This window comes from Anabrus simplex, chromosome 14 (genome assembly GCF_040414725.1).
Source record: "Anabrus simplex isolate iqAnaSimp1 chromosome 14, ASM4041472v1, whole genome shotgun sequence".
NCBI lineage: Eukaryota > Metazoa > Arthropoda > Insecta > Orthoptera > Tettigoniidae > Anabrus > Anabrus simplex.
The window spans coordinates 60,951,133-60,974,229 of record NC_090278.1 but is presented as its reverse complement, the minus strand read 5'-3'; the positions used below and the strand labels follow the sequence as shown (position 1 = coordinate 60,974,229).

General features: G+C 39.2%; 1 protein-coding gene across 1 annotated transcript in view; it reads right to left on the bottom strand.

Annotated features, from left to right (window-relative positions):
• LOC136885334 (GRIP and coiled-coil domain-containing protein 2) overlaps positions 1-23,097 on the bottom strand; it is a 105,041-nt gene that overhangs the window by 26,193 nt on the left and 55,751 nt on the right. Inside the window, exons 11-16 of the mRNA XM_068230286.1 lie at positions 17,465-17,752; positions 11,319-11,447; positions 10,115-10,282; positions 8,640-8,846; positions 3,719-3,954; positions 76-289 (exon numbers count right to left, since the gene is read on the bottom strand). Coding sequence (XP_068086387.1) covers positions 76-289; positions 3,719-3,954; positions 8,640-8,846; positions 10,115-10,282; positions 11,319-11,447; positions 17,465-17,752 — 1,242 coding nt within the window. The remainder of the gene's footprint in view (positions 1-75; positions 290-3,718; positions 3,955-8,639; positions 8,847-10,114; positions 10,283-11,318; positions 11,448-17,464; positions 17,753-23,097) is intronic.

The following is a 23,097-nucleotide window of genomic DNA, read 5'->3' as shown; positions in this document are numbered from 1 at the left end:
AACAATGCTGCAAGAACTTCAGAAAATCTCCCAAGCTGTATGAAAACTAAAATGAGCCCAAATACCACATCTTACCTTATAGCACTGAACTAAAGTATCTGCCTGGAGTTTCTGGGTCCGCATAGCTTCCCGGTGCTCTGCCGCTGCCTGCCGTGCCTGCTCGGACAGCCTCGAATTCTGCTCGCGTAGTTCTGATACGGAGACTGACAATTCCTGGCACCGTTGTAAAACCCTCCCTCGTTCTTCCTGGGCAGCATTCAGCTCTGTAGTGGATGCCTGAAGTCTTGAGCTGCGAAGAGACCACAAAGTGCATTCTGTAAGGGACACACACAAAACATGGACTCTAACTTTTAAATCCTTGATACCATGTCTTAATGGACATAGAAAGAATTGCCGACTGTAAAAATAGAATTTTTAAAAATGGTTTGTCAATATTTCAGAATTATTTACTATTATTAACTTTATTGGCCACAATGGGCCACTTGAGTTGTTCAATGTTCACTTTCTCTTTGAAGGCTGTACTCTTTGGTTCTTATGATCTGCCCAGTACTTTTTCATTGGTTTCAAACTTGATGTTCAGGGATAGCCGAGATGTGAACTTAGCCATATACAGAAGCCCATCAAGGTGAGAATTCGTAATGGCAAGCAATGTACTCGCTATAGTGCATTGTAGTTATATTTTTCGTAGACGTCTGAAAAGATACCAAAAGAGAAATTAGTTTGTTCAAAACATGTTTTCGGAGATTATTTTCAAACTGTAGCTTACTCGTTCGTTATTTTCTAATTTCTGATATGTGAATGCGCATGTTCAATTTCATTCTTAATAATAATAATAATAATGTTATTTGTTTTACGTCCCACTAACTACTTTTTTAAGGTCTTCGGAGACGCCGAGGTGCCGGAATTTAGTCCCGCAGGAGTTCTTTTACGTGCCAGTAAATCTACCGACACGGGGCTGTCGTATTTGAGCACCTTCAAATACCACCGGACTGAGCCAGGATCGAACCTGCCAAGTTGGGGTTAGAAGGCCAGCGCCTTAACCGTCTGAGCCACTCAGCCCAGCCCAATTTCATTCTTAAAAATTGTAATATCACTCCGGGCTTTTGTTGCAAACGTTTCAGTTTTCTTTTTTCAATAGCGTTACCTAACATAACTTAACCATGCCTGTATAATGAAAACATATTTCAAGCCCTAGTCCAGTAATGATAACAACCTTTTCGCTATACATTTATATGTAAAAAGCCTTTCTGAAATTTAAAAATACAAGAGAATATACAAACTAGCCTCTGAAATCAGTGATGCATAGTACCATATCTTGAGAAGTATCACATTCAGTATCACAATTTCAGTAGGGCCGTGTTATTTACGCACTTATTATGAAAATATGTACTCCCTTTCGTTTCAAACTTAAATGTTAGTTTACATACGCCGATGGATATTACCGACAGATTTCAACAGCGCCTTCAAATGATGATGATGATGACGATGATGATGAGAGATCTTGGTAACGGATATAGTAAGATACCGATATGGAAGATGATATATCATATTCAATATAAATGCTGGAACAAGAATATCTCCTTGACTGGGGTGTATAATATCAACAAAAGAAAAATCATGCAGGATAAATTGCCCCCGTTTGTAATAATGGATGAATCAGTGGAAAGGTTCTCGTTGTAACTGAAGGATATTTGACAGTTCGATACAGAAATTTTTCAGGGACATTTAAAAAAAATGTTGTTACAATGGGGTTCTTGCTATATGCCGTACTCACTATAATGGACATCTACTGTATGTACTGAAGGCATTGAGATTAACAGAGAAACCATCCATAGTGTTCCTTTACTAAATTTTACCTTATAGCACTGAACTATAGCCTGCAGCTTCTAAGTCTGCATGACTTCCTCATGTTCTCCCACTACCTGATGTGCTTCTACAAGGCAAGCTGGAAGGTAGAAGAGGGTCCAAAAAAAGAAGAATTTTCTGGTTGGTGAACATGAGATAATAGTATGGTGTAATACGAATTCTGCTCCACTCTTCCAAACTGTACTTGACACACCAAAGGTAGCCATGATAACAGTCAACATCCAAAATGGACAAAGCAAACAAAACAAAAAAAAAGAAAATTATAAAATTTGTCCATCTTAGTCAACATGAAATGGCGTATGGCTTTCAGTGCCGGGAGTGTCCGAGGACATGTTCGGCTCGCCAAGTGCAGGTCTTTTGATTTGACTCCCGTAGGCGACCTGCACGCCGTGATGAGGATGAAATGATGATGAAGACGACACATACACCCAGCCCCAGTGCCAGGGAAAATAACCAATGACGGTTAAAATTCTCAACCTTGCCGGGAATCAAACCCGGGACCCCTGTGACCAAAGGCCAGCACACTAACCATTTAGCCATGGAGCCGGACTTAGTCAATATACAAATGTGTCTTAAAAGATACTTTAAGAAAAATCACACAGCAGGTATATGTGTTGGCTCCACTGGTCCTTCCTCAACCTTTATCATCATCATCATCATCATCATCATCATCAAATCCCTCTAGCGAGCCGGGTAGGGTGGTGTTGAACCAGCCATCGCTGTATGTCCAGAAATGCCTTCTCTCTCACCACTGACTCCCAATTCCCTCCTCTTCTCTCCACATCGTCTCTCAGTTGATGTAGCCATCTTCCTACTGGCCTTCTTCCTACAACCCCTCTTTCTAGTCATGCAAGTGGTGTTCTTGTGCCAGGCATTCTCTTTACATGTCCATACAATGTCAGTCTCCAAGTCCTTGACTTCTCTTCTCTCGAGTCCACTTCCGATCCCATTCTGATATCATTCCTTACATGGTCCGTGAGTGTTTTTTGGAGGGTAGTTCATAGAAACTTAATTTCACATGCTTTCAATTTACTAACTTTTCTCTCTTTCAGTGTACATGTTTCTAGACTGTGTATGAGGATGGGCACAAAGTATGACGTAGTCATCTTTGTTCTCATGGGCACTTTGTTATCCCAAAGTAGATGTTTTACGACGTAGAAGTTGGAACTGCTAGACATTCTGTTTACTATTTCTTTATCTGCAGTAACCCTGCTGGAAATCATACCCCTAAGAAATATTGATCTTGAAATATCTTATCTTGTTGTATCGTTAAGAAAATAACTAAAAACACCTCATGGATGAATATATAAAGGTACTTGTTCTTGAAGTCTTGATGTAATAAATGTGAACAGTGGTTATAGACATCAATTTGTACGATATATAAAAGAGTAAGAGTCATGTAGAAATACTTCTGAAATTTTTTGGTTGTTTTTAACGATAGAACAACACTTCAAGATTAATTTTTCATTGGACTTTCAGTGTTATGTTTCAGAGAGTTTTATTAACTTTATATTTTACTTTTAAGGCTAAAGAATGCACAATGCGACCAAAACTAACTCACTGTGTGATTTTTCTTGCAGTTTCTCTTAAAACACATTTTTATATTGACTAATGTGGTTAAATTATATAATTTTCTTTTACTATACAGTCAATATGGAACAATCTAAATAAGAGATTCTTATATAGCACAGGGGAAGAAAATAAAAAATCTGCTGATATTGTCATCCTCTTTCCATTCCATACATAGGAATGTACCGCTTTTATGCCAATTTAACTTTCATCACATTACAGAACTATTTTCAATTTACACTTGAAAGGCTTGCATCGAACATTGTACCACACATTCTCTTACCTAACATCTTCTAGCCTGGACCGCAGGACCTCGGACATCTGCCGCAGCTGTGCGCATTCTTCTAGAGAGTCTTCGCGGCTGAAACCTGATGGCTCATCGGGCCGAGCTTTCTGTCTCAGTACGGACTGAGCTCGCACTTTGTAGCTACTGAACTCTGCTCGGAGAGATTTAAGTTCATCCTCTCGCAACAATGCTTCTTCTTTCTGTCTTGAACACTGTTCCTCTAAGGCACGAACCTGTGAAATATCACTCAAATGAATATCTGTGCAGAGAAACTTCCAGGAGACATTAGCCAACAAAGATAACCTGCAGCACCAGAGAAAGAATTTATTGAAATTACGAGACCTGGACAACACAATTATGAATTAAATTAGCATCAGGGTCAAAGCAGTTGCAACCTTCTACAGTTCTATTCTCAACTATTATGGCACAAAAGCTTTCCCAAAAATCAAATGGGGTACTTTATAAGACCTATTTGCTACTCATTCTGACCTATGGACTGGAAGCTGCAACCCTGACCAGTAGGGACAGCAGAAATCAAGAAAATCAGGAACGAGACCAACTCTTCCCAAATAGCGCTACAACAGTATGGGCTAGAAGAGTTATGACTGAAATGGCTTCATTCCTTCCATTCCTGACCCGGTCAAATGACTGGAAAAAGGCTGTGGATTTTCACTTACACTGGAAGAAAGATTACATGAAAAATGCAACGAGACTGCTGGATGAAGCAGACAGAAAAAGACCAGGGCAGGAAGAGCCCAAAACAGGAGACGATACTAGAATAATGGTGGTGATAAGATAGAAGTTTAACCAGGAGGCTTGTTCATTACCACACCTGGCCTGATGGAATAAAGAATTTATGATGATTATAGGAATTTGGATAAAGGGATTTATAGAGAATTTTATCAATACTAGAAATAATTATATTACAAAAAATATTACACAGATAACAACTAACGAGTTCTTTAAATCCTTCAATGTTTGCTGGATGTCCCATGTCTTCAATCACCTGTAAAATCTGTTTTCCCTTTGTCCTCCCATTTCTCATATTTATTGAGGTTTCTCCTTAATTCATACTTCCCACAAGAAAAAAATGGCCTCATTAGTATGAAAAGCTTCTCATTCCCCTGAAAAGTGTTAAGCAGTGGCCAGAGAAAAACAGATTTAGAAGAATTAGACTTTGTACATATAGGTATGAGTTATTTGTTTGTCCCAGTTTCTCCTTTCTGTCTGCTCCCTCTGCTACACCAATCTGTCACTGAGTTTATCCTTCTTCCCCACTGATCTGTCATTGCGTTTTTCATGTTTTTATATGCGACTTGATCTGATACTTGTTTGTTCCTTTTCAATACAGCAGAAACTTGATGCATTATCCCCGGAACCGCATTTTCCCGTATTCACCATTCTTTATTTGACCCAAAATGTTCCATATAAACTAATGTTAAATTTTCCTGCATCTAACGATCCTCAAACTATTGTTTTATAGCATCAAACATCAAGAAAAGTATTTGTCCTTGGTCACAATTTTCCAGCATTGATCATTTGTGAGAAAAATATAAGCAAAACATTTTTTTGAATTTAAAGTGACAACTCAATAGGCTACTCTAGCACAGAATAGCAGCAAACTGTTAAGCAAGAATGTAAGAGTGATTTTGAATTGCTAGGCTTCAGCAAGGATCATGTAGGCTGGAGTGCAGTGCGCAGATTATTCGCACACAACCACACTATATAACCATGCCTATGAACCTCCTGCTGCCAAGGCTTCTGCTTGACCCACTAACTGGCCTATGGAAATATTCTTACTTACATAGAAGAATTAAGACGGAGGCACTGTAAAACTCAGATTTGCCACCATTCTCTGTATTGTTATTGACTGGCTTATGTCAGCTGTTATGAAGACTAGTTTTCTATTGCTCCGATAGACCTCACATCATAATGTGCCCACAGGCTGCCACCTTCATTTAAAATTAAAAAGTCACACAGTTTATAATTGTCATGCTATGCATCATGTGCAAATTGTCCCTCCTAGACGCGTACAAGATAACTAGTGACAAAGGGAAATTCACAGACTTTTTAATTAATCACAGGGTCGTATCTTGTGGAGTATGGGGGATGCTGAAGGCCTGTTGACCGCTTCATTACCCCAGCCCAATGGTTTTGTCACAAGCCTGGCCTTGTAAAGACTTGTTACTAGTCTTTAAGTTGGCAACCTCACATAGCTCACTGAGACATCATCTAAGCTTAACCAGGTTCAATCTCTAACCCATCATCTCTGGAGGGTCTACGGAATATTTATCAATAAGAAAACTGACCATAAAGGTTTTTTAATTATTACGAGATGTAACCAAGAAAAGTGAAAAGAAATGGTGTAAAAAAAGGCTTTTTATTTTCATGGCGTATATCGCGGTTGCAGTATTTTTATGCTTTTTTTTTTAGGTTTACATAAAGAAAAATGCCAAATTATTATTAGCTTTATTGGCCGTGTACATTTTTTCTTTGAGGGTTGTACTGTTTGGTTCTTCTTATCTGCCCAGTACTTATTCATTCATTCTGATCACAGTGTTCTTAATTTGTCTGAAATCTCTACAGGCTTTTTGTGTACCATTTCAGTTGAAAATTTGTGATTTTTAAGAAGGGTGGTAATTTTATTCTTGTTCTATGCATCTGTAATTTGGAGTCCAACTCTTTTGAGATCCACTTGAATTTCTTTGATCCAATGCCCTCCTGTCTTCTTTTCCAGATTTCTCATCACTAATTGACGTAAAATCCTGTTTTCTGGTAATCGTAAGATGTGAAGGAAATAAGAGATTCTTTTCTTCATCGTGCTGGTACCGGGTCAATCTCTCGATAGACAGTTCCACTGGGTAGAATTCTCCAAACTCCTTCAACCTGGTACTTTTTATTTATGCAAGTTCTGATAATTCTTCTTTCAGTTTTGAGGAGCTGATCAGTTCTCTCATTTTTAATTTGGAATAAGGTTTCGCAAGCGTAAGTAGCTTCTTGCAAAGTTACAGTTTTGTAGTGTTGGATCTTAATGTCTGACAAGCATTTTTTGTTTTAAGTTGATCAGGTTAGAAATGGTACTTTTATCATTTTGTTGTTTCTGTTTACCCATTTATGGAGGCCCAGGTGGAGGATGACATAAATCGGAGAGGACTACAATGGGAAACAGTGATTAACACAATATAATTACTTGAGTATGCTCAACATCGAGAATCTTTCATGACCCATTCATGTCTCTTTCTTGCCCCATTCTTTTTGACAAGTCCGAACCATTACAGCCTATTTCTCTTCATAGTTTCTTTTAGGGGGTTGATCTGTACCGTGTTTCATATTGTTTCATTTCTTATCTTGTCCTTCCTTGTTCTACCCAAGATCCCTCAAAGAAAGTGCATCACTGCTGTTTATAATTTACTCAGATTTTTTTTTTTTTGTCTAAGTTCAACATTCTGATCCATAGGTCAATAACCTATGAAAACAGTGATTAATGATAGACTGTGGGGAAAAACAGAATATTTTATTATTTTGCTTCCCCCCTATTTTTAACGGCATTTATCGTTTTCCCGCATCCATCATCAACCCCCCTCCTCTACCTTGAAAAAAAAAAAATGCTTTGAGGTTTTACTGTACGGTACTTACATTTTCCGATTGGTATATTTTTCTCTTTTTTGTGTTTGTACTTTTCCAACCTATATTGATTTTTATTTTATGTTTCCCTTTGTGGATGAGTGGTAAAGGGTTGGCCTCTCAATCCAAAGATCATGAGTTCAAACTCTGCAGAGGTAATTAGATTTTTGAAGGACAGAAAAAAAGTTCATTCTGCCCTCCATTGATGGAATGTCGTTACGTACGAAGTCTTTGGTAACACATTTACCCAACAGAATTAATTAAAACTCAGCCACAGGTCACCTGATATTCCAAAGAAAAAGCATGTTAAATTGCAAAACTTTTTTGTTTTATTACCTACGTTGATTAGTTTCATGAAAAAATTATCTAACTAATGTTATCTGTCTGTTATTTCTTCTTTTTCCCGATATGTTTCTGCTTATGCAGGTCCTTCACAGAGCCTCTTCCAATCTTCTCTTTTTTCCCCACAGTCTAACGTTCATCACTGTCTCCCATTGTAGTCCTCTCCAATTTATGTCATGCTCCACCCGATTCCTCCATCTTGTTCGTAGTCTTCCAATTAGTCTTCTTCCAGATTCTGACCATTCCAGAGCTCTTCTTGGTAATCTTTTTTGTCCCATTCTTTTGACAAATCCGAACCATTACAGCCTATTTCTCTCCATAGTTTCTTTTAGGGGGTTGATCTGTAGCGTGTTTCGTATTTTTTCATTTCTTATCTTGTCCTTCCTCGTTTTACCCAAGATCCCACAAAGAAAGTGCATCTCTGTTGCTTATAATTTACTCAGATTTTTTTTTGTCTAAATTCAACATTGATCCATAGGTCAATATTGGCAAATAATATGATTTATATGTCATGATTTTTGCTTTAGTAGGTAATTTCCAATTATGCGTGATACACAGTAATAAAATTTTGGGCAATTTCCTATCCTCTTTGAAATGCCTTCCTTTCCCAGTTACCTTACTTCCTGGGTATTTAAAAGCATCTACGTCTTTAAGAATTTTTCCATTACACCAAACATCCTTAACATCCTTTATTTTTTTGTTTTCTCTACCGATTTTCATTACCTCACTTTTCGTTAAACTCATTTCCACGCCTCCTTGTTAGTTATTTAGATAATTTTTTAATCAAAATAACTGATGTAAATAGTAAACAAATGTTTCACAATTTAACATGCTTTTTCTTTTGCAAATTCGAGTGATCCATTGATGTTGCCAGTCAGTGCACTAACTGAGCATTGCCATCCCTCACATCAATACAGTATTGCTATTCCCCCTGAACTTCCTTAGACAGTACCTGTCTTGAAAGTGCCTCCTGTTGAGATCTAGCTAAATCAGCCTGGCGCTGTTTCTCAGCAGCAAGATCAGCCAACTGCAAGGACAAGGCTTCACACTGTTCCTGAAGTTGCTCGGTCCGGAGAGTCACTTCCGCTAGCGATGCATCACGTTCTGCTATTGTGGTGGTTGCCTCTGACAATCTGCTCCTAGCCAGGTTCAACTGCTCCTGCAATGAAGCATGACGCTTAGAACTACAACTTACACAGAGAGCACCGCACAAGGAGAAAAATAAATAAAATAAAATAAACAAAGACCCTCACAAGTAAAAATCTGAAACATAGGATTGACAGAAGACTCTCAAGTTATTTTGTTGAAGAAAAAAGACTATTTAAGAAAGAAAAAGAAAAAAATTACTGAAGGAAGAAAATGACAATGGGGCACATTTATCTCAGTGCCTTAACTGCAGACCTTCCACTTAGATGATTAAGGTTTGAATCCCAGTGTATTCCAATCTGGAATTTTCATTTGAAAAAAAAAAAAAAAGTCATGTGACATCACGAAAGGCATCAGTCAGGGTTCGGAAAAAGAACAAGAGTTGATTAAGGGAGTATCAATAAGGGGCTAGTATTCCCAAGCAGGGTAAGAAGTAGATGAATTGCAATTATATTAGTGGCTAGTCGAACTGCTAAGGTTCCTGATCAAATAATATTACTAATACCAGCCTGATATTAAATTTATGATTGCACTTGAACACACAATAAATTTACTTTAAATATCTTCAGCCGTTTCTGAGTTAATGTGGAAAAAACACATACACAAACAATGCTCCCTCATACAGTTTTATACAGTATGTTATTTATATAGATAATATGCTCTTTATGTTGACTTTCTTTTTGACAGAAATGATTGGCGGTTATCCGAAAATTTATATAACGTGACACAATAAAATGTGTGATGGTGCAGGCTATGTATTATGGCTGGCTTCCACCTGAAATTAGCAGCCACTGATGGAAGGCCACGACCGGGAGACATATTTATGACCATTTGATTTTCGCAAAGGGAAAAGTGGTTTCATTTTTTATTCGGGGGAAGGTGGTTGCATGACCATGCACCTGTGACCAATTAGATCTATTGTGCTTCCCCCACAGGTAGAAACCCAGTGTTGGTGCATAGCCGACTCCTCTTGAATAACACCACAGGATCTGCTCAAGGCTTAATGCCCGCATCCGACAGACAAATTGCCATTAACAGCATCATGTGCCTTCACCTCATACGAGCACTGCGGAGAGGTTTTGGAACTGAACCCAGGCGTTTAGCACGCAATACAATGATTAGAAATTGAGTACCACCACCTCTCCTACCCTACCAGATAACAAGGGTGAATTTCTTTTTCCCCACCAACGGGACTTGAACTGGCTAAGGCCCATGTCAGACCATACAGACCTGACACCTTAACAATTATGACCAGTAAGCAGGCTTTTATGTTGAACTCACTTTCACTTCCTTACTTCGCGCCTCTTCAGCTTGGGCACGACACTCCAAGAGGTTTATCTGCTCCTGGAAGCCCCGAGATATATCTCTTTGCGTATCCAAGGTATCGGCCAATTCCTTGATGCGGGCACGCTCGTTTGACAGCTGCTGTGTCAGTTCAGCTACTGACCTCTGAAACCAATATTAAATCAATATATTCACAGACTAACAAGAATCACAGAATGATAGAAGCACCAAAGGAAGCTTGTCATTGCTGTCTTACACAACAATAATTGGTTGCACAACACACAACAAATAAAACAACAAAAAGTCACACAAAATATGCAGGCTTGATGACCGTTGATCACATCTGAAAGTAAACATCACGACACTGAATTCATACATATACAGTAGTCCAGGGCACATAAGTGTATTCACCAACGGAACAACATTTTTCTCCCCTGTTAACACTGAAGGTATAGTTATTTTCTAACTGTTCGGTTCAATTCAGTGTCGTCAACCATACAGTTCAGGGACCGTACTTGCCGATACGTCATCTTACATTTACCGTTCATCTCGCATGTTGGCACTATATAGTCATATCTTTTTCGTGACTTGTGAGATTATACCTATTGTCACTGATATGTTGTGAAAATCACTACTGTTACATTTGCAAGTAAAGCACATTTTTTCTGTAGGACTGTAAGTAGAATTGTGACATGTTTGAATAATGCATTTAATAACGTAGTTGGAGTGAAATGACAAATGCAGCAGTTTATTAATATGGTCTTATTTCATCCAATTCTTATATACAGAACTTAATAAGAATGACTAAGAAGCAAATCTGCAAAAACTCCTCCGAAAGGAAAGCATTAAGTAAATTCTGGAACTTTCGATAGTCACACTAGAAAGATTTATTAAATAAATTGCATCATTCAAAACGTATCTCTTTTTTCAAGAATATGATTATAGTAATGTGTATATCACAGGGGGCCAACTTTCCTTCCACCCCGTAATTACATTAAGCAGTACTTAAGAGTAAAACACTGTTTTTACATCCCAGCATCTTACATTCTAGCTAGAATGATGATTTATAGCTTGTGACCATTTTGAATAAGCTTTCTAACGGTGGAAGAACTATTTACATAGGTTAAGTGGTCTCCACATTTACCCTCCACATACGAACTCCCAAACTTTCTCTCTTTTTAATATCAAATAACCTCCTCACCTCATAATCTTCCATCTCCAAACTAAGTACACTTCGCTTCTTGCATTCCTGTCGACTTGCATCTAAAGCTTCTTGAACAGCGCGGTACTTCTCTGCTTCCTCAGTCAGTCTTCGCTCAGCACGAAGAACCTACAATAAAGAGATTATACTGAAAGATATTCAGAACTGTTGCTGGCTGATCATTTTTTATTGTCAAATCAAAAGGCCTAACAATGCAGAAAGCCAAGCCCAGAACATTCACACTTTTTTATTCACAATAGAGTTCCACAACTGATGATGATTGTTGTTTAAAAGGAACTAACAGCTAGGTTATCAGCCCCTAATGGTACCAGATGCAACAAAATGAAACGATAATTAAAACTTCAAAATGTGACCACTAACTAGAATCTAAAACAAATGATGACGAAAAAATGATTGTAAATCCAAAACAATCAGTGGACCCAATTCACAATGTCTTATTTTCTGAGATGATGCTTGTTGTCTAAAGGGGTCTAAAGTCCAGGTTACTGGCCGTGCTCATAATGGTAAGAATCACTGGTAAAGCAGAACCATGTTGTTCCTCCTATAGTGGTACTAATCACAGATAATGTAGACCCATGGTATGTCACGCATAATGACTCCACTCACAGGTTAGACAGACTCATGGTGTTCCTCACATAAGGGTAGTAGACACAGCTACCTACACACGTTGTGGAACTAATCACGGGTTCTGGCTAGATCCGGGTCTTCCTCGTGTAGTGGTATTAATCACAGGTAATGCAGACTCATGGTGTTCCTCACATAAGGGTAGTACACACAGCTACCTACACACGTTGTGGAACTAATCACGGGTTCTGGCTAGATCCGGGTCTTCCTCGCGTAGTGGTATTAATCACAGGTCACGTATACTCGTGGTGTTGCTCACATAGTGGTACTAATCATAGGCAACGTAGACCCACGGTGTATCACACATTATGGTACCTCCCACAGGCAACGCACATCCAGGTAGTAATCAAGGGCGATGCACAAACCCATGGTGTTCCTCATACAGTGGTGCTACTCACAGGTAACACAGACACATTCAGAACACAGTAGAACCAACCCATTCAAGCGCAGCGCTCGGCACCTATTCACGCCAGACACCAGTTTGTGCAGCCGAGCGCCTGCTCCCCCACCACGGTGGGATGCACACGATGGTACTAATCACAGGCAACGCATAGACTCCTGTTGTTCCGCACATAATGGTACTGCTCCTAGGTAATGTAGACCCATGTTGCCACTCACATGGTGGTATAAACAAACAAACAAACAAACAAACAAACAAACAAACAAACAAACAAATCATACAGACTGGGCAGAAATATTGAAGACAAAATTGTTCCACCGATTATAAAATTCTCAGTGGCAATAATGCGGAACCATTTGTATGGAAAACATAGTAATGTATTTAATTATATTCATCAGTACACTTATATTTCTTCTCAAAACCAACAATACAATTTTTTTTCAAAAAAGTCGTGAGCTATTCTATGTCCTTTGGCAAACACGTATCAATGTCAGAATAAATTAATGGAAAAAAATATTAATAATCCCTTGGTCCCCCCTTTAATCGCCTCTTATGACAGGCAGGGGACACTGCGGGTGTATTCATCATCTGCGTCCCCCATCCATAGGGGGTATTTCCACGACTTAGCGTGGATGATGGTTTTTTTTCATTATGGGGGCACCAGCAAACATGAATAATATGCAAAATATTATGAAATAGAGTCATATGTAAAGAGAGAGGGACATGAATAAGAACACACAACAGGATAAACACCATGATGACCAGTGTACAAAGAGGAAGTAACAGGAAGAGGAGACAAGCAGAATCTTCAAATAGGTTCTCTCCTCATCAATCTCAGTTCTTACATACATTTCTTCTCAGCCTCCAACAGGGTTGTGAGAAGGGAAACATCTTGATGTCTGGTGGTGAAAAACAGTTGGTTCAAGAAAAAAGTCCTCCATAAGTTCATGAGATACAGTTGGGAGGGACAACATAAGACTGTTAGGCCCAGTTGTACAAAACTGAACTTGGTTTACACAAGTGTAGTTCAAATGTAATCGGAGTTCAGAAAAGTGGACGTTGCAACACCACAAAACAAACGAAATACGAAATAGCTTTGCCCATTGGATAATACTTACACGTTGAATTGTGCTGGCCTTGACTGTCGACAAATGAACATCGTTTGCAGCATGTATTGGAATTTCTTCATACATGCTTTTCTTGCAGCAAACACAGGTGAAGGAAAAACGGATATCCGACTTTCCTCAGTCAACCCTTGTTTTTATCCTGATCCCAACGATGTTAGGTTTGCGAAGCCTAGCGAGTCTTTCATTTTCGTGGCCTTCGTGGCCGTTCTCTTTCTTTTATTCTTTCTTTGATTGATTAGTGTTAAGAAGAGCTGACTGCCCAGTTGCACTAGCTCGTTCGGTCTTGTATGGTTTAATATCCCATCAGGATTAAAATGTTGTCCATAGAGCCCGTTGCATATCTGTTTTTCCTTTACAGTACCTATTACCTACGGCGATATCAAAGGTGTTAAATCATACTTTTGGTCATAGTGCTTTTATAAGCACAGCAGAGTGAATACGTAGCTGACAGGAAAAGGTGAAGCAACACTGCATGTCAATAACAAGCTCATGTTTCATACATAGTGCAGTCCCCAGCGGGCAAATGAAGCATGTTTGAATACATTACATTTTCTCGAGAAGTACTTGGTTCGATTTTCGGAATAATCACAATGCTGAACTTGTAATGCTTGTAGATTAAAGGCTAGGAGTAGAAAACAGTGTAGTTCAGTTTTAAAAATAAAGTTAATAGCATTTTCTCAGAGGATATTGATGCCATTCTATTTTGAACGGTCCATATGTTATTTGAGATGGACAACTTGGCTGAATAACCCTCTATATTCCACTAATCAGACAACTGTAAAACATGAACGAGATAATGTAATATCGTAAGCAATTCGTAGAGGTTATGTTGTAGAATTATGTTTCACTGTATTATAAGAGGCGTAATATAGCTTATATACGGACAACTACAGCTAACAATATATTAGGTTAGTCTTTTGTGTATTTTCTTATGCTTTATCTAACAACACAGGTAATAATGTTCACAATCAGCGGGTTCTTGTATCTCAAATAGAAAAAAACTCCTTGAACTGAGATCAAAGAGTTTGATTGCAAAAATTTATCCAGTCAAAGTTAATCCTAGTTCAGTGCAAATTGATCTCAGACTAACGTTTATACAACAAAATCCTACTATAGCGTGAACTGAGATCAATTTAGTTTCTGATCTAAGATCAAACAGTTTATGCAACCGACCCTTAGTAGATTATATCATGAAAGATGAAAACAGGAGTAGGCTTGTGGCAGATGACAAAGTAATACCTACAGTACTGAGAACCTTGACCACCAGTTTCTAGTACTAGATTTGAAAGACTTCGACGCACCAAAAGTACCGACCAAGAAGATGCCAAAAATCAAGGTGAGGGAATTTCCAAAAACAGACAAGAGAGCCGACTAAGATGTCAGTTGTCAAGAGATGAAGTAAATGAAGACTTAACATGAAGAATAGACCAGACTGATAAATAGCTTGGTAAAGGAATCAACTGAAGTCTGTCGGAAGAAAAATGTGAAAGACAGAAAAGGAAACACCACATTGGAACAAAAGAGTGAGAGGAGCCATAAGAGACAGAAATGCATCATAGGCAGGGCACTGAGAGAAAATAAAATCAGAATTCACAAAAGATGATGCAAAGATCAAAGAACTTGAACAGGTGTACCGAAACAAGAAGCTGATAAAAGGACAGTTCAAGAAGAAAGACAAAGAGTTGGGAGATCTTTGCACAGAAACTGGATGAAGGTAGCAAGGCTAAATGAAGTTATGGTAGACAGCATATATGTATGTATGTATGTATGTATGTATGTATGTATGTATGTATGTATGTATGTATGTATGTATGTATGTATGTATGTATGTATGTATTACAAGATATTAGAATCATTCCGTATTGACGGTTTTCACTTTACAATGGCGAAAAATGAGAGTATCCTCCTATTCAATACATCATATATTCCGTCATTAGACGGAGCAAACAAATTCAGACATGTTTCGGCTCGCTTGAGCCATCTTCAGTGAAAAAAATTAGGGGGGTTGGAATAATTTACATAATTGAAAAAAATGCTAAAAAACATAATGAAAGAGCAAATGAAAAAACAAACAAAAGAGAGCCTAGACGGAAACAAAATTAGCACAAATATACAATATTTACATCAATATGCAGAGCAAAAAACAACTTATTGCAACAAAATTCAGTGAAACAGGTGTTAATTTGAAATAATAATTGATACTAAAAACTGCGTTAACCTAAGAAACGAGGGAATGAGAAAACAAATGATGCGGATGGAAATGAATAATAGTAGCACATGGTGAGGTTGTGGACCTCATTGACGGTTTCCACTAGATTACTACAATTTACTATGCATCTGTCTTCTACCTAACACAGCTTCTCATATTTTTATATGCGGCCCTTCCGACCCCTCTATAATAAGGCAAAACAGCAGCCAACATTATGAACAATAATGAAGAAAGGGACCGCTAGATTGAGAAGATATTGAGAATGCTGCTATTTCTAAAGCCTTAAATTTCATGGTGTTTTTTTCTCCTTGTCACAGGCTTTTCACCTGCAGGTTAATTCAGGCTTGGTTTCTCTCAAAAATGTTTGCTCCCGCTCTCCTCCTGACCAATTTGATGTGATGGGTTTCCACTAGGATGATTTTGACAGCAATTTCAAACTGTTTTGTCATTTTTATAAACCAATAACTTGTAAACTAAAGGATACTCTCATTTTTCGCAATTGTAAAGTGTAGATTCACAATTAAGTATTTATTTTCCACCTAGTCGATACAATGATTGCTTAAGGCAATTTTTAATGGTCAAAAGTGGTACATGTTTCGTATATTATCAACATCTTCAGCCACATAACACTGTTTAGATGAAAAATGTATAAAATTGACAAAGTAATGCTTTAGAGGAAGTGTCCTTAAAATAACATAAGATTGTATGTATGTATGTATGTATGTATGTATGTATGTATGTATGTATGCTGAGTACTCAACCCAAAGGCTGGTTGAATGCCCAACAGCTCAGTCATCAGCTGCCACTGATGGCCTAGGTGTTACTGAAAAGGCGTACTAGCGAAATGAAGAGTGTTGCGTTCCTTGCCGAGCCAGAAGTTGCTATTACATATCAGTCTGCCTGACTACTGAACTACACATATCAACCAACCCTATGAGCAACATTTCCATACTATTCATCACAGGGAGTGGCTGCGTTACCAGCATCGCTCATACCTCAGTCACTTTCATACTGTCAAAGCCAAGGTATAAGACAGAGACAGATCAATGAAAGTAACAAAACAGTTCTAGCCTACACCAGAAGACGAAGTGCACCACAGTCAAAGGCAAAAGGAAACTGATAAATATGACCGGATGCCCTTCCTGATGTCAACCTCATCATAGGAGTTAAAGGGATGAAATGAATGAATGACATGATACATGATAGGAGGAAGGGAGATGGTGAACCCAGTGCCGGCACATGGCCTAATCCTGTCAAATACCACCAAGGCTTTATGCCCCCATCCGATGGACGAATCACCATCAACAGCGACATGCCCTCACTCGATATATAAGATCTGAGGAGAGGTTCGGAACTGAATCCACGATTTTGGTATGGAATTGAGCGATTAGAAATTTTATACCACCACCTCTCCCTACCTTGCTGGCCAACATTCTGATGATGATATATTTTTCAACCAACGGTACTCGAACTGGCTAACCACAGTGTTGGACCACATACACTTGACGCCTTAGCCACCATGTGGGCTTTATAATAGGCCTAAATAATCAGTATTATAATTTCATGTGTTTTCATTATTTCCAGTCCAATAATCATAATTCGGCTACAATTTTACATTATTGCAATGAAGCAGTGTAGTGACGTAAGACGGCAGCGGACACAACCTTCCAGCTTCAGAAGGAGCTGCTCACTGCCAATCTATTCACAGTATGTCTGTGGTACCAAGTGACAAGTAATCTGTCTGATCTTGTACGAGATAAATTACCTCCTCACGGAGTTGGGCGACCTGTGTCTCCAGTTGCTGCCGGATGACTGTATCGGCAGACTTCTCCTGTTTGAGCGCCTTCATTTGAGCCTCCAGAGAAGTCCTCTCCCGAGAAGAAGCTTCTGCAGCACGCTCCAGCTTGTCACGTTCGGCCGTCACCTCCTCCAGTTTCCCCTTCAAGGTAGCCAACTCCGAGGCAGTGGCGTCCAGAGTTTTCTGGATTGCCTTCGTCTCCTTCTTCTGCTGATCCAGCAAGTCCTGCAGCCTGTCACATTCTTGTTGTACAGTCTGAAAACAGAGTAAGTACAGAAGCAATTCAACAATCTGGACGGATTCAGCCACATGCATAAACCATCATATCTATCCAATTGCTGAATAAGCTGAATAGTGGAGATTACGCATAACAATGCAACACTGCCTCTTGTATTTTCCTAAAGCATAATTGAATTAATAGCAACAGCACTCAAAACTGAATCACAATTTTTCTTTTTTCTTTTTCAAATAAGGCAGTCATGGATGAAATCCACAAGAATGTACAACAAAAAATGGGAAGCAAAAAGATAAATCTTTGCAGATGACGTAGTAATATGGAGAGAAGATGAAATGGAAGTACAAGAACAATTTACTGTATGGAATCGGGAGATAGAGAAATATGGATTGAAAATAAGCGTGAGAAGATTAAGACAGTAATGATGACGAGAAGTAATAGAGAAGGAATAAGGAATATTGAAGTACATGAAAGACAATTAGAAGTTGTGAAAAGCTTCAAATATTTGGGGAGTATACTTGCAGAAGATGGGAAAATAAAGGAAGAAATTGGGAAGAGAATCCCTACAGGCCAATGAGTTTTACCAATATGTGAGTGGTATAGTATGGAACCGGGACATCTCAGAGAAATGCAAGACAATTCTGCACTCATGTATTACATACCAATTTTGACATATGCAGCGGGCACATAGACAACAACAAAACATGATGAAAGCAGAATCCAAGCAGCCAAAAAGAAATTCCTTAGAGGAATCTTTGGGAAGACATGAAAGGATAAAATCAGAAACATAGAAATCAGAGAGAATTGGATTCCCTAACTGCAAGACAAGATAGAGACCAGTAAGCTGAAATGGTATGGACACATGATGAGGATGGAAGAGGATAGAGTTCCAAAGTGAGTATTTATGGAGAAAATAAGAGGAGGAAGACAATGAGGAAGGTCCAGAAAGAGATGGATGGATACGGTGAAGGAGAGTATAGAAAAGAAAGGAGTAAAAGTAGAAGAGAATGAAACAATATTCATTAATTCAGTATACTATTAATTTAACAGAGCAGAGAAAAAAATAATTAGAGATTTCCCTTTCATAATTAATTATCTGGTCGTAAGTATCCAGACACCTACTTCAAACTGTTCTGAAAGTGTTTCTCAGACATATTACCCAGTAGTAGACATTAATATGACCTTTAATACAGCCAGAACTCTGAAGGGGAGACTGTCTATCAGGTGTCAGGACAACTCCAGGGCTATTGTAGAGTATTCTTCCTATAGTACCGTCACAAGAGTAGTTAGTGATGAGCAGGTGCCCGAGACATGAACCCTAGTCATTCTACCTCCCATGCACAGTTATCAGTGGAATTCATGGGTAATGATATCACACAATATTGCACAATTTTCTCATACCACTTTCTTCATTGTTCAACGGTCACTGTCGATCAACACATGTGGCCTAACCAGCTAAGGTTTTGTTAGGGTGTCTCTTCCTTTTCCCATTTCACAATCACGTCCCCATTAGTTATCTTGGATAATTTGAGAGGAGTAGAAATCGCCCTGATTGTTTACCAGGCAGTAAGCATTCCATGCTCAAAGTCTCTGCAAGCATCTTGTAGCACTGAACAACGCTGGGCCATCAGCCACATTTTATAGCAATAACGGTGATCTTAGTGTCATCTAGGCTCTAGTTCACAAGCGCAGTGTTGCTTCATGTTTGAGGTTCAAGACACCACAGTTGGCAGCTTGGTGTATTTATGAATACGAGACATCTCTTTGATAATCAGTGTGAATGAGGTGATTTTTCTCCCTGATGGCAGCCAAAGAGAATTTGCCAATTTGGTCCTAACAGCAACTACCAGTACTTGTTTTAGCTGCTGGTAGGTCATCATTCTCTCTTTCTTGAGATCTGCATCCTCCTCCTTCCTATTCCTCTCTTTCTTTCAACCTAGCCATCATTCAGTAATCCATTCCTTTTCATAACATGCTCCATCCAGTTGAATTTTCTTCACAAAATCTCTTACAGGATACTTCTTTGATTGCTGATTCTCCTCAGAATGTCCTCACTGCTCACTTGATCATCTCTATTCTTCTTCAACACCATATTTCAAAAATCCCTAGATATCTGTTCCATTTTCCTGAAAGTCTGTGTTTCTGCACAATACAGGGTGACACCTCACTAGCTGTTTCTTCATCCCCAAGTCCAAGTTTCCTTGGCCATGGCTATCCTTGCCCATACCTCCTAGTTGCAGCGAGCATGCATTATGATTATGCTTCCCAAGTACTTGAAGTGTGTCACATTCTCCAGTAGTTGGTTTCCAACTGTAATGTTCGCTGCTTGTTCCCTCAGTGCTTACCTCACTACCCACTACTCACTACTTGTTTCCACTAACTTAGTCATGATTTTCAGCAGTTCCTCCTCTTTCTTCAACAGTATTACCATCGTTGGCTGAATGGTCAGCGTACTGGCCTTCGGTTCAGAGGGTCCTGGGTTTGATTCCCGGCCGGGTCGAGGATTTTAACCTTCGTTGGTTAATTCCAGTGGTCCGGGGGCGGGGTGTTTGTGCTGTCCCCAACATCCCTGCAACTCACAGACCACACATAACACTATCCTCCACCACAATAACACGCAGTTACCTACACGTGGCAGATGCCGCCCACCCTCATCGGAGGGTCTGCCTTACAAGGGCTGCACTCGGCTAGAAATAGCCACATGAAAATTAAATTAATTAATTACCAAGTCATCTACACATTTTTTTGTTGTTATTACTCTTCTCCCAATTCTAAATGCCCCACTCCTTCAAGAGCATTCCTGTCAAGGTGTTCCTTGTACAGGTTAAACAAATAGAACTGGTGATAAGCAGCATCCTTGTCTTATAACTATGTCTTTAGTTATTATGTTGGTGTCTCCCGAGTCCAGTCTCACTTGGACTTTTTGTTACATGTACAGGTTACCAATTAGTCTTCTACTTGTCCAATTAAAGCCAACAGTCTCCAGTTTACTCAGACGAAAGCCTTCATACAATCAATGAAGCAAACACATCCTACTTCCTTAACATCTACAGAACTCCTATGACATCTCCATTTCCTTTGTAAATCCAAACTCGTCCTCGCCCAATACTACATTATCTTTTTTTTTTTTTTTTTTTTCAGTACCTGAGTCATTAACTTTGCTACATGTAGGATGAGACTAACATTCCTGCACTCGCCGCATTTTTTTCTGAAGGGTGATCATTGTTACTTCCAGAAATTCTTAGGCCATTCAATGGTGGTGAATATCTTGTTAAAAAATCTAGTAAGAACCGTTACTTCTTCCTCTCCCAGATCTTTCAATTAGTCTGACAGGATTTTGTAATCTCCTGTAGCTTTCCTTCTCCTCAAGCCTTTTACGGCCCCCTATACATCAATCTTCGGTATCTCCGGACTCTAGCCGTCGTCTTCTTCTTCTTGCTCCACACCCAGTTCATCTGGTTGGTTGGCTTTGTCACAGAAATCTTCAAAGTACTCTTCCCATACAATTTTAACTTCATTCTGTTCACCGACTATCATCCCCATAGAGTCTTTTACTTCCTGAGTTTGGATTCCGTTCTAGTTCTACGACCTTGGTTTACAACATACTGTATTAGCCAAGTCTCTGGAATTTCATTATCTCATAACATACTCTATTAAAATGATTTTCTCCCGCTTTGCCTGGTTCTCGTCTCAGTTCATTATTCAATTTTCAGCAGTTCTGTTTGTCCTCTGCTCTGTTCTTCCATGTTCTTCTCTCTTCCTTCTTATCATGCATAACTTGTGTAATCCATAGCTTTCCTGTTATCCTTTTTTATCCTACTAAGCTTTTACTCTAGTCTCTGTTAAACAGGTCCTGATATTCATCCATTCTTCACCAACACTATCACATACTACTTAGGCTCTTACTTCGTCCTGAGCACTCTCCCTATTTTCCAAGTACCGTGCATTCTTTTTCACTTTTGTCCTCCTGCATTTCCTCTTCCTGTTGTTTTTCATTCTGGTATTCATATTTGCAGTTACCAGATTATAATGAGAGACAATGTCTGCTAATGGCACAGTTGCTGCATTCTTTATGTTGTAGTTAAATCACTGCTTCACCAAGATTAAATCTATCTGGTATTTGTTCCTACCTCTGGACCTCTCCACATACACAATCTCCTGTCATACTTCTTAAACCGGGTGTTAGTGATTACCAGCCCACTTTGTTGGTAGAAGCCAACCATCATATAGCTTGTTGTTTAAAGGAGCCTAACAGCTAGGTCATTGGCCCACCATTATACCCCCCACCCCACGTTACTTATTCCCAGTCCATGCGAGTCAACAATGTAGTTTTCTGCTCCTTTTCCCACGACATTGTTCCGGTCTCCCATTATCACGGTCTGCACTCTCCCTCTTTCCATCTGCCATAATCTTTGATCCTCCCGTTACTTCTACTTCGTCGCCATGATCCGATGCTGGCATGTACAGTTGCATTACCAGAATATCCACTGGTTCTGTCTTCAACTTGATGAACCTCAATCTGTCACCACATGCTTGAACCTTGATTATCCTTTGTCTGATCCATTTCTCTTATCATCATCATCACAACACCTCTTTCAGCATACTCACCTCCTCCATAGTACAGGTGGCAGTTTCCATCTCAAACTCTCCATCGAACTTCACTAACACCCACAATGCACACACCAGCTATTTCCATTTCAATCTTCAAATGCTCTAGCTTTCCTACCTGTTGTAGTGTCCTGACATTCCATGTCCGTACATTCCCCAAATGATTCTCTCACCTGATACCTACAAGTACCTCAGTCCTCGCCAGGAGATCCGAATTGAGAACTATTTTACCCCTGGATTGTTTTGTCTTCATACAAAGCATCGTGCTTATTTAAGTCTACTTCTTCTAGACAGAAGATGTTCTGGAAGAAATGATGTGGTAGTTTTTTCCATTTGCTTTCCACACTGCAGTACCACAACCATGAAAGCGGCTCCAGCCACGACTGTAGTATTCAGGATCGTACTACTCCAGGATCATTTCCTCTACACCTCATCATCATGAACTCCTTCCAGCGAGCCAGGTAGGATGTTTAAGTACGATGTGCCTTCATTTATTACGGTCCTGAAATGCTTTTCTCTCTAGGGCATCCCATGTTTATCTTCTCTCTTCTCTAGTTCTTCTCTTATCTGATCTAACCACCTTTTTCTAGGGCGTCCAATTGGTCTTCATCCTGAAAGATCTTTTCAAAATACTTCCCTGGTGTTCGAGTCACCTGCATCCGCTTAACGTGTCCTAGGCACTTCAGCCTTTCTTCCAGGGTCAGGTTGACCTGCATGTCTCTTTGTATCTGATCATTCCTAATTATGTCCTTCCTGG